Below are 11,972 nucleotides of genomic sequence, written 5' to 3'. Positions count from 1 at the left end.
CCGCCCAGCAGCGCGTCCGCCACTCGGCGCGAGCGTTGCAGCGTGGCTACGCGGCGCGGCCCCGCCCCGCCCGGCTCGGCGCACGGAGGGAGGGAGAAGGGCCCGCTGGAAGTTAAGATGGCGGCGCGTGTGTGAGCGCGGTGCGGGACGAGCCTCCTCCCGGCGTCGCCGTAGCTTAGCCGGCTCTCCTTCGAGTCCTGCGCGTCTCCCAGCGAGCCCAGCGCTCCGCCGACGGCCGCGAGCACCCCCGGGGGAGGGCCGGAGGCCGAGCGCCCCCCTCCCCCCCGCCCCCATTGTGTGCCCGGCCCCCGCCCGCCCGCCTCCCTCCCTCCCGCCGCCGGGGGGGGCGGCGGCGGCGGCGCCGGCGCCGACCATGACCTCGATCCACTTCGTGGTGCACCCGCTGCCGGGCACCGAGGATCAGCTCAATGACCGGTGAGGGGCAGGCCCCGCGCGGCGGGGGGCGGAGGGGAGGGGCCGCCGGCGCGGCTCGGCCCCCGGCGGGGCGGGGGAGGGCCCGGGGAGCTCCGGGCGGCGCGGAGGGATCCCCCCTCCCTCCGTACAGCCGCCCCGCAGCCGTCCCGTGGGGCCTCGGCGCCCGCCTCGAGCGGAACCCCCGTCTCTGCGCAGCCTCGGCCCCAAAGTTTGCCCCCCCTCCCCCCCCCCCCCCCACGCTCCCCAGAGGAGCTCCGGCGGGGGGGGTGGGAGGGGGGCGACGCGGGGCGAGCTGTGCGGGGCGGGTAGAGGGGTGCGGGGAGATGGCTGTGCTGGGTTGGGCTGCACTGTGCTGCTCTGCGCTGCCTGCCGGGCCGTGCGGCTATTGAGGTGATAAAGGCACGGCCCGTCTCCTCCTGATGGCCGCTGTCGGCAGCTCGGCAGGGATCGGCCGGGAGACCTCGTGGCCAACTTTATTTGTCGCCGCGGATGGGGGCAAAGCGGAGTGCTCGGGAGAAATGCATCTCGGAAGCGAGTTCTCCTGCCTGCTTGGTGCGGGTTTGACAGCACTCTGCGTTGCAGTCCGGTGTTTTCCTGCAGTAATTGCGATCAGCCTGCGTCGTAGTTTGTAAATGCCACCGCTGCTCTTATCTCGTCGTTCCTAAGGACGTGTAGGTCTTAATTTTTGTTTCTTAAAGATATATATGCAAATAACTCCGGATTTTTATTCGTCTCTGTATAGAGACATATTTTTTTTTTTACACTGCTGAAGAACGTTGCTTGTTTTTTATAACTACCTCCTTGGTATTTATGATCAATAGAAGTGCAGGCTCTTAGTAACGTTCCTCCTGACCGGGTAGGTCAGGGTCCAGCTAACTTCGCTGCTTTTGGCACTTTGCATTAGGAGAAGTGATGAATCTCTGCTGAGACATCTCCATTAATGCACAGCTGAGGTCCCAGAGCTTATGGCGAGGAAAATAGGTCATCATAGAGATAAAACTTCTGCCAAACTGCATTATCCCTGCCTTTACAGAGGGAGAGGAAAGTCCTGTTGACAAAATGGGTCCTGGACTTGCAGTGTGTCGATGTGATGTGCTTATTCCTTAACCTGCTGATGCATTTTGCAGGACCCGACCTGGAGGAGGCCTGCCCCTGCCCATTCGTAAGGGGTTGCCTGGCTGCCTGCTCAGTGCCACACAGCTCTGGCATGCGTCCTCCTCCCTTAGAGTGACAGACAGACAGGTGATGCTGTACTAGGAGCTCTGTTTCCTCCTTGGGCTGTTTTGACCTAGGGCAGTGATTGAGGACTTTGAACTTGAAGGGACCTCAGCGGTTTTCCTTTATCTTTCTTTTAATTTTTATTTTTTAATGGGTTCTAAAGGGTTGATAGACCCTTTAGAAAACATTTAGCGTGTAATTATCATGCCTTGCTTGGAATGAGAGAGCTTGTCAGTTTTTTTTCTTTAATGTTATGTGTTTTATTGACTTAACATTTAATATGGTGGCCCTGAATTCTTCATAATGCTTCCCAAGTTATTTATTCTTTTGCTCCTTACTGCAGCAGCGGCACTTATGACTTCTTCTTGATACAGGAAGCTTCATCAGGTGTGGTAATTAATATATGGAGAAGGCAGCAGAAGTGCCCTGAAGTAGTGACTTGTTCTGGAAAAATCAGGTAGCTCTTGATCTGAGCTGCAAGGCATACATTTCCATTTCATAAGTGTAATTTTTACAAGTGTGGTGGCTGTACATCGGAACTTGTAGTGCTGTGAAGTTGCAACAGTTTGCAGATGGGGTGCTGGAAATGCCAGGTCAGTGCTATTGGTAGCTGTTCTGTCCCTGTAGATGAGGATCGAGAGAGCGTAATGAGTTTTCATATTTATGTAAGTAGCAGTTAGGATCTTAGAACTTATTGTTTCTGTATGATGGGATGCCCCATCTCTGGAGGCATTCAAGGCCAGGCTGGATGTGGCTCTGGGCAGCCTGGTCTAGTGATTGGTGACCCTGCACGTAGCAGGGGGGTTGAGACTCAGTGGTCATTGTGGTCCTTTTCAACTCAGGCCATTCTGTGGTTCATTCTATGATGTTTCTTCCACCCCTTGCCCATTGCAGGCTTTTTTGAGTCAGTGCTACAGATGGTGGTCATAGCCCAACTCGTTTTCTATCTCCTGTCTGAATCATGATCACATCTTAAAATCTGACTTAGGGACTATAACTGTGTTGTATAAGTTCATTAGTAGTGCACGAAGAATACGGTCAATTGTATTCCTTTCATGGATGCAGTAATCACGTTTAGAACCTGTGATCTTGATGTGTTCAGGATACTTGATGGCTTTCAATTTTTTATAAGAAAGTATTTGATAGCACTATGCTTAATCATCTGTGTAGATATGGTAAGTGGGTGAATTGAATTTGGAAGACATCCGTCTGTTGAAGTATTGTTCTGCTCTTAGGCTGTCTCCACAATGTGATGAGGCAGTTCTCTTCAGCTTGGTTTGGTGCAGTTTGTGTCATTCTGTCCTGCAGTTTTTACTCACTTTTCTATGTAATTAGTTATCCCTCTTACTCATGCAGCAACTTGGAGAACAGTGAAACGCTTTGCAGCGAAAACGTAACTGTAGATAGAACCCAACAGTCTGGAAGATTCCTGATTGTAATGGGACAGTACTCCTTAACTGACACTTTTGGAGATGGGTAGTGTTGTGCCTTGATGGCAGTCATTAGACCTCTCTTTTTCCAAAGTTTGCTTGTTCGTGGTGCTCATTGAGATGTCCAGAAGCTAGATGTGCTGGAGGAAGCCCATAGAGTACACTGCTAGGTTTGCTTCTGAAGCTGTTAGGATTCATTTGTTTGAAATGAGTGACAGGCTGCACTTGGGTTTTGGATGAAGTAGTTAAGCCTTTTCTGGTAGGTTTATTTGGGAAGATGGGCAGCTTGGAGTCATGTCATCCCCCCCTTCCCCCTACCCCCCCCAGCAATGTATTCTATTTGAACTGTATATGAAACTTTTAATGTGAGGAAAAATCACTATGACCTGCAGTTTAAGAAACAACTCCGTAAAGCATGTGGGACATAAATAATTACTTTAACCTTTGAAAAAGAGCTGCCCAGCTTCTGTTGCAGTGCGAGTGAAATATATTTATTGGTTATCCACCTGTTCCATGTATGTTTCAGGGTTGGGGATTTGCGCTTTGTAAAGGAAGCTTGGCACGCAGTTGGATAGATAGCAAGTGGTAGTTGACTTTTTTTTTTGTTTCTTTTCCTATTTTTTTTTTTTTTAATTTTATGTTAGGGTAGGAAATGGGTGTACTGATGGCGAATAACCATTTCTTGGCTGTTATGAAACCTCACAGGAGCAGCTGAACTTGCTGCTGCATGGAAAGGGGAGTCTTTCACCTTGCATTAGGCTTTGTGGCTTTCTGAACATGAACTCCCGTTAAGGACAGGATTTGTCTTAAGGCTTTGCCTTTGCTTTTACTGTATTATAAGAAAATTCTCATCAGCTGAGCCATTCAAGTTACAGCATAAAGAAGAGGGTAAGGTGCCATTTCTGAAGTGGTTATTGACGCATGGTTAATGGGCTTTTTTCTCCCCTGTGAAGATGAGACCTAATGAATTTAGTTAAACAGGGCATTCTGAATGTAAGGTGAGTGGAATGTAGTACATTTTCTCACAGTAAGCTCTTTGAAGTAAATAATGGGACTGAGAAAGCTCATTCTGGGCTTCTGTGGGTATTTATGCACAGTCAGCTTTGGGGGAAGAAAGGAGTCTCTTGCTTCTAAGTGAGTTTATTCTCCCTTAATACATTCAGTGCCTTTCTCTATTATTTGAACATTACTTAATTTAGGCTGTGTCTAAACTGAGAAATGAACTCGCATTCTAAATTTATGTAGTCCGTGTTGTTTTTACCCTCTGATAATCAACTTCCATGGAAAAGGTACTTGGCAAGAGATATTCTTTCAGCCTGTATCAGTGTGTCTCCTTGCTTGGGTACCCAAAAGCATCATTTCCAAGTAACGGGCAAGTGAAGAATGGATATGTGGGCTGCTGCTCCAGCAGCCTTTCTTACCCCCTCTGTGTATACTGATGAGCGAATCGGTTAAAAATCCCAAGCAGATGTTGCTGGAAGGAGCTGGGGCAGGGTGTGGTGTGGCTCTGCGCAGGGAGCCAGCAGGGATGAGGAGCTGTGTCCTGGCCCCAGACGCCTGCAGGAGAGGAAATGTTCCACGTGTCTGTAGTTCAGAGCTCCATCTTCCGTGTCCTCAGGCCTACTGGGAGACCTCCTGCTCAGGAGGGGGGGTGGGGGGGGGGGGGAAGGGGGTGTGCAGTACTGCAGCCTTTTGTAATTACTTGAGCTCCAGACAGTTGTTTATTTTGGTGTGCTTTAAACTGCTTTCTAATCTGATGTGGCACAAGTGAAATTAGCTTACCTCAAACAGAAATAGGTGTGTTTGCTTGTGGGGAAACATTGCTAATGTGGCACTTGTGTTCCATGAGTTAAAACTGCTTCACAAGCTTCAGTGACTGGAGATGTGCCAACCTCTTTGAATTAACTTCTAGACTGGAGTGAGGAAATGGCAGAACTGTCATGGTCTTATTATTGCCAGGTTTGTACCACCGGTGTGGTTCATACAGTAGGAAGCAGGGCATTAAGGTTTGATCTCTTGATTTCCGTATTGTTTAAGGATAATTATTGGGGAACTTGAGCATGTTCTTCAGTTTAGTATCATCTTCATCTATGAATCAAAGTAGGTTCAGTGGAAATTCTGCCTTCACGTTCTTTCTTTACTTTCTTAAATCATAGAATCATAGAATGGCCTGGGTTGAAAAGGACCACAATGATCATCGAGTTTCAACCCCCCTGCTATGTGGAGGGTCGCCAACCACCAGACCAGGCTGCCCAGAGCCACATGCAGCCTGGCCTTGAATGCCTCTGGGGATGGGGCATGCACAACCTTCTTGGGCAACCTGTTCCAGTGCGTCACCACCCTCTGTGTGGAAAAACTTCCTAATATCTCACCTAAACCTCCCCTGTCTCAGTTTAAGACCATCCCCCCCTTGTCCTATCACTATCCACCCTCATAAACAGCCATTCCCCCTCCTGTTCATACACTCGCTTCAAGTACTGGAAGGCCACAATGAGGTATCCCCGGAGTCTTCTCTTCTCCAAGCTAAACAAGCCTGGTTCCCTCAACCTTTCCTCATGGGAGAGGTGCTCCAGCCCTCTGATCATCTTAGTGGCCTTTCTCTGGACCCGCTCCAAGAGCTCCACGTCCTTCCTGTACTGGGCGTCCCAGGCCTGGACGCAGTACTCCACATGGGGCCTCACAAGAGCTGAGTAGAGGGGCACAATCACCTCCCTCTCCCTGCTGGCCACCCCTTTTTTAGTGCAGCCCAGAACACAGTTGGCCTTCCAGGCTCCAGATGCACACTAAATGTGTGAGGCATTTTTTTTTTTCTTCGTCCTTGTAGATCTGAATTAGAAATCTGGCCTATCTTTGGGCAGCCTCATTCTAATTTAGTTGGTAAATAAGAATGTGGTTTATTCCACACTGAAACTAATGTAACTTCTGTTGTTTAAGCAACTTAAGTAAATTGCACATATGTATATTTCATCACTTTCAAGGCAAATTTCTCACTAGCTGCTCAGAATTTACCTGTGAGCATCCTTTGATACCTGGCTGGTTGTCTGAGGTTACTTACACATAGACTGTCTGTGCCTGGTTGGACTTCACTTTGCCAGGGTCCTTTTCTGGTTGTAATTTGTGCTGTGCCCCAAAGGCTTTCTCCTTTGAGTGCACGTGCGATAGGCTGTGAATGTCCCTGCTGGAACCTTGATGAGAATGTGTAAATCAAAGTAACCGCCCTCACAGAATGGGAAGGGTTTGTTTGTCTCACATTCCATCAGCTGTGTGTCTGATCCCACAGTGAACTGGCTTAGTGGTAAACTGTGCAGTAAGCACAGTTTTGCGGACTGGTGAGTATAACTCCTGAGTGAGTACACATCATGGTAGGTGGACTGAACAGGGGAGGAATTTGGTAAGTGCTGCAGGAGGGAGAATGGGAGCGGAGGACAGGGGAAGAGGAAACAGGATTGAGTTCCTTCCATTTTGAAAGCAGCAAGTTTATTTTGGCTACTGTAATGCGAAACTGCACTGTGAATGTGATCTGGGATGAGAGTAGTTGTGACCAGTCACGAGGAATTCAGGAAAATAGCAATTGGGACACAAACACAGCCTCTTTTTTTTCTTTCCTTCTCAAATTATCTGTGTGGTTTGGGCATTTTTGTTGTTTCTACCAATGAAGAAATAAAGATTAATGGGATAACATCTCGATAGCCGTATTCTAAGGATGGCAGTGTATGTCAGAGCTGTCAGAAAACAACTTCAATTCTGAGAAATCTAAGCTATCGGTCAACGTCTGTGTTCTAATTATTTTGTAAAGGTTAAAATCTGTGATCAGTTGAATTCTTCTAAGGCAGTTTTGGTATAGTGAGCGTGTTTATTAAATCTTGCAGAAGTGTGCTTTGTGGAAACTCAGAGGAGATACGTCATAAGTACATAATTAAGCCACATGGGTTTAATTAATGTGCGTAATACCTTTTTTTCTTAAACTTTCTAAAGTTGGAGTAGATAAAAGTGATTGTGTACCGAATGGTTATGTAAGAAGTTACTTAACGCTCGAATAAAGCAACCGAAGACGTACCGGAGCACGGCAAGCATTGCATGTGCTCTAACTGTGCTGTAACACTTACGGTTAGCTGTTCTTGGATTAAATGAAATAGAATGTGGGATGTGTTTGAGAATGGGGAGGGAGCTTTGGATTACCTTCCATGGTGGTGATTACACTGCCTGCAGTCTTGGTAGCTAATTTTACAAGATATTCTATGTAAAAAGTTCTGTCTTTCCCTGCATCAACTCAACAGTCACTTTAAGGAAAAGAAAGTTACATAGAAAAACTACATGTGCTTTTCAGTTGGTTGTTTTACACTTGAATTCAGTGAACTCCTGTATAGGCTTGGTTTTGATTAACACGCATAGAAGACCGCAGTTAGTGGGCATCTGTGTGCCATAGAGGCCATGGGACCAAGGCCTACTTACAGTGGCTAGAGGATTTTGAAGTGGGAAATTAAAAATTAGAGGAAAGAAGGTATTGAATTAAGCATGAAAATGTAATTTTCAAGGAATGCATGTTTTTTGGGCAATGTTGTGAGCTAGTCAATTTAAATGAAAGTGGTCACAGCGCAAATTAGTCCTCTATAGCAACAGTTATTCACCTTTCACATCTTAAGTTCTTTATCTTTCTGGCCCAGTGTTATTTTAATGCTACTTTGACAATTAACTCTGTGTTCTACATTTTAAAAGTGTCTGTCAGCATTCCCCAGAACTGCTTTCTTCACTCTTCCCTTCCAGGGGAAAAAGAAAAAGAGCTGTTTTGTATTGATTTTGAGATCTTTGGTACATTGGACAGAGAAGTTGTACCCATCCGAAGGTGTGGAGCTTGCCTCTTCTGTGCAGTGCAGACGTGCTCAGTGGCTGTTTTTGTAATCCCAAGTCTGTTGTGTTATACCATAAGGTGTCTCTTGGAGACTCCTCACATTGTGTGTATCCAAAAAGAGATGAAATTTGGGTAGCTCTTTTTCAGTAAGCCAGTCACCACCTGTTGCCAGAAAAGATGCTTCAAAATAGCCTCGATCCCCTGCGTTTCTGATATTTAACTTTACATTATAACATTTTCATAAAGAATGTGGAATAAATCAAAAACACTCAGATGATTAACGCTATTTTGGAAGTTGGCTGTGTTGGAGCTACCAACTATCAGTGTTGGTTTATTGCCAGCCGTGAGGTCTGCCAACTGAGTTTGTGGCAGCAGTAGTGTATGCAGCAGATGATTGCATGAAGGCTGCTGGAGGCTCTCACCACTTCAAGAAATTTGTGTCTTTAGGAAAAAAGGGGGGGAGTACAGAGGAGCATGCTTTCCATTTGATTGTATTGTCTTGGTGTGTTTTTTTTTCTTTTTCCTTCCCGTGCTCCAGCCATCACTGTAGACCTTTGGGAATATGACGAGTGATCCAGGGCTGTGATAGCCATACAGCTGCAGTTCACTGGAAAACAGCTCCTAGGGAAGCTTCAGTGCTCTGTGCTCAGGACTTCGTGGTATTGCTTTCTGCAGCGTATTTGCCATCATCTCTGCAGTGAGGTGGATCTTAACTGGAGCCTCTGAACACTACTACAAGTTGTCATTTCATTACATATTTTCCCCTGTGGAGTCTGACACTACTTACACGTAGAAGTATTTGTTCTACACTATTTTTTACCAAAGCTTTAACTGGAAAAGAAATAGTTACCGATGTGGAAGTGGTTTGCTGACAGCTGTAGGCCTTACTCTGTTATTGCTGGAAGTTGCAGGTTTCTGATGCTTCCTTTGGTGAAGGTGGGATCAATCGAATTTCTCTTCATCTTGTAAGATTTTGTTTTCTTAAACATCTGTGTTCATTCTTTCCTTTGTAACGTGAAGATTTGCTGTTCTCTATCAGCTGTGGAAATGATCAGAGCTACATCTTTTGCTGGTAAATACCAAGAAGTTCTTCAAAAAAGGAAAGGGAAAAAAAATGAGAAAAGACTTTATGGTTTTTAATATATTTTTTTAAACTCTCAAGAGAGCAGAGGTGGTGTCTGATCTTCAGTGAAGATATGAAGATCTTTCTGTTCAGCTTTGACCTCACTTAAAGCGTCACTACCTGCAGCCCTCCCTGCCACCAAAAGACACTGATGCAATTTGCTGACTGTGGCAAACTGTATTTGTCTCTACAGCAGGGATTTAAAGGTCCTTAATGAAGCATTCCAGTGATGTGACCCGTACTGTGGGGACAGGTCTTGTGTTGGGGATTGCCCTCCCTGGGTGATGGGGAGTGGGGGGTAGTGGGGGTTTGCTGGTGCGGCCGCTGTGCTGCCTGCTTCCATTGCAGCACTGCAGCTGTATTGAGTGAAGCTGTGACCTGAAATAGGATGGCTGTAGGCCAGATGTGAAGGAGGAGGTGCGCGCTGTGCTGCTTCACGAGCTCTTGTAGAGGAGCCAAAAATGCTAGCTGCTCTGAGGGGAAGCACCTGGAGTGCTGTGCCTGCAGTATGCGTGGAGAAGAGAGAATCTGCTTTTCGGCAATGCAGCAAAAGGGCTGTGATGAGCTGTGCGCCTCAGAAAGCCGGTTTCCTTTGGAGGGATTTTGCCTATAGTGTAATGCTGCAAAGGAACAGCTTCGGGACAAAAACAAAGAGAATCCTTTGATAGCGTGTAATTGCAAAAAGGCATCCTTCATTCTGGAAGTGCACAGCGTGTGAACATCTTCCTTTACTTCTCTGTATTTAAAGCCCATCTTTGGGTTGTTTCACTTCGGTGAGTTTTATGGTGTGTTCTTTAAATACCCAGTTGACATTTACAAATTTAGGCTAAAGTTACAGAGAAAAACGAAAAGTTTCTTCCTTTGCTTCAGTAAAGAAGTTCATCTTGGAGATAGTGGAAACTGTTTTGTTTTGATGTACTTTTATTAGCCTAAAGCTGCAACATGTCAGATGAGATATTAGCACCTGTGAATGTTCTTTGTTGCTGTTCAGTGGTGAGTCAGTTTTTGAAGAGAAAATGATGCAATTCTTGCTACAACTATTGGGTGAGAGTCCTATTTACAGTGCATCATGTTTTCACGATACTTACCAGATTAAGAAGGTCTTGCACATGTCTAGTGAGTGTCAAACATGTTGTTCTTCCTTTTAACTACTAGTTTCCTAACACATGGCCTGGGGAGGAAGATGGGCATACATGTGTGGAACAAGTCAGAGACGGAGCAGTCAGGTAGTTCTGCTCACGTCCTCTGCTTACTTTGTTGGGCAGTGAGTTGAGCTCCTCGGATAAATTTCCCTGGAAAGATAAGTGTATTTTGAGAGAAATAACAACTTCTGGTGCACAGAGTGCCCCATGTGAAGGCTGAGCTCCTGTGGTTCTGACCTGGAGCCTTTCGTGTTGCTCAGTGTCAGTGTGGTTCCTTTCTCTTCTGATCAGTTTGGAGAAGCTAGAAGTTGTAGCTGCTCAAGCTGAAATAAAGGAAATCCCGACATGGCTGGGGCAGGCTGACTGCTTGTCTGTCTTCACTACTGATTTTGCACCAGTTTTGACTGGGCTATTTAAAGAATGTGCATTTTAACACAGACGCCATCGGCACTGACGTTTTGTCCATGTGTTTCACCAAAAATCTGCTTGAGAGCCAAACACATCCTGCTTCTGCCTTTATCCTTTGAAATGGCTTAACTGCCTTTAATGAGATTTTGCTTTTTAAGGCTTAACCTCTGTGGACGTTCATATCGGAGATGAGAGATAAGAAAGATTGAATAAAAGGCCTCAGTGTTGGCATTCCTTAATGCAAGAATTGATTAAATCACCTCTGCCTCTGTTTCTGCTTTCGGGGCACCATCAGTAGAGATGATGGAATCTCACTGTTACAGCTAACCTGATCTTAAAGCTGCGTTTAGCATTTGTCCTGCAGAGGGTCTGCAGCACAACACCCAGCAGCTCTGCAAGCAGAGTGATGGATTGCTGCGGGGAAACAGTTTCTGTGAAATGATTTAGAATTTTAATTGCACAAACACGTTCTCTGCACGCAACATCTGAACATGGTTGTTTTATGCTTACCTTTCAGCAGGCTTGCTTCTGTGATGGCAGTTGGCACAGACCCCATTGGCAACGCAGGGGTGAGGGGAGTCCCCTGCAGGGACAGGGCACTGAGCTCCCCTTGGATGACCTCCTTCTTGTTTGGTCGGGGCTCTTCTATATTTTCTTTTTGAAACTTGGTGATGTTCTGTATCAAATTCACGTCCTTGTGGTTCAGATCTGTTACAGCAGCTGTGTAACAGATGTGGAGGTTTGGGCAAATGTAATACTTTCAGTACTGTAGCTTATAACCTCTGCTCTCTCACTGTAGGTGTTGTCAGCTACCTCTCCAAGTCATGTTATCTCTCTTTTGATCTTGACTTGTTGCAGGTAGATCTAGTCTTCATACTGGCATTGCTGACAGCCTCACAGAGCATGCAACTTTTACCTTGCTGAGTGTTTTCCCTATCACTTCTTTTTTAACAAGTTAAAAAAGGATGAAGATTTTTTACAAATTGGATAAGTCTCTTACTCTAGTCATGAGATAAAGCTCAGATAGGGAAGCTAGATGTTGCGGGTAGGCCATTAATAACTGTTCCCAGTGAAGCATTACTTTATGTGCTGCCAGCTTTTCTTCAGGCAGTGCTGTGAACTTAAAGGTGGTTTTCCCATTCCTGCTTGCCAAGAGGAGGAATGCTGACAGAAACCCGGTCAGTGTTCCTTGGAAACTCCTGGTGATATGCTTAAGACACAAAACCTCAAGGATGTTTACCTAGCCATACATTACGCAGCACATCCCTGCGTGTTTATAGGACTTCAGTGTTTGTGGGCTATGTGCCATTCATCTTCGGGATTACATTCAGTATCCCACAGTAATTCATCACTTGTATTGGGTACCT

The 11,972-nt window shown here is 46.1% G+C and overlaps 1 protein-coding gene across 12 annotated transcripts in view; it reads left to right on the top strand.

The window, feature by feature from the left end:
• The first annotated feature begins 93 nt into the window (after window positions 1–93).
• The window catches only part of UBR5 (ubiquitin protein ligase E3 component n-recognin 5), a 79,764-nt gene continuing 67,885 nt past the window's right edge, over window positions 94–11,972 (top strand). For all 12 annotated transcript variants that reach the window (XM_040696383.2, XM_040696382.2, XM_040696381.2 and 9 more), the window contains exon 1: window positions 94–435. In XM_040696383.2, coding sequence (XP_040552317.1) covers window positions 374–435 — 62 coding nt within the window. In that variant the 5' untranslated portion in view covers window positions 94–373. The remainder of the gene's footprint in view (window positions 436–11,972) is intronic.

This window comes from Gallus gallus, chromosome 2, assembly GCF_016699485.2.
Source record: "Gallus gallus isolate bGalGal1 chromosome 2, bGalGal1.mat.broiler.GRCg7b, whole genome shotgun sequence".
Classification (NCBI taxonomy): Eukaryota; Metazoa; Chordata; class Aves; order Galliformes; family Phasianidae; genus Gallus; species Gallus gallus.
Note: the sequence above shows the minus strand (reverse complement) of the source record. Positions and strands in the feature narration are given on the sequence as shown.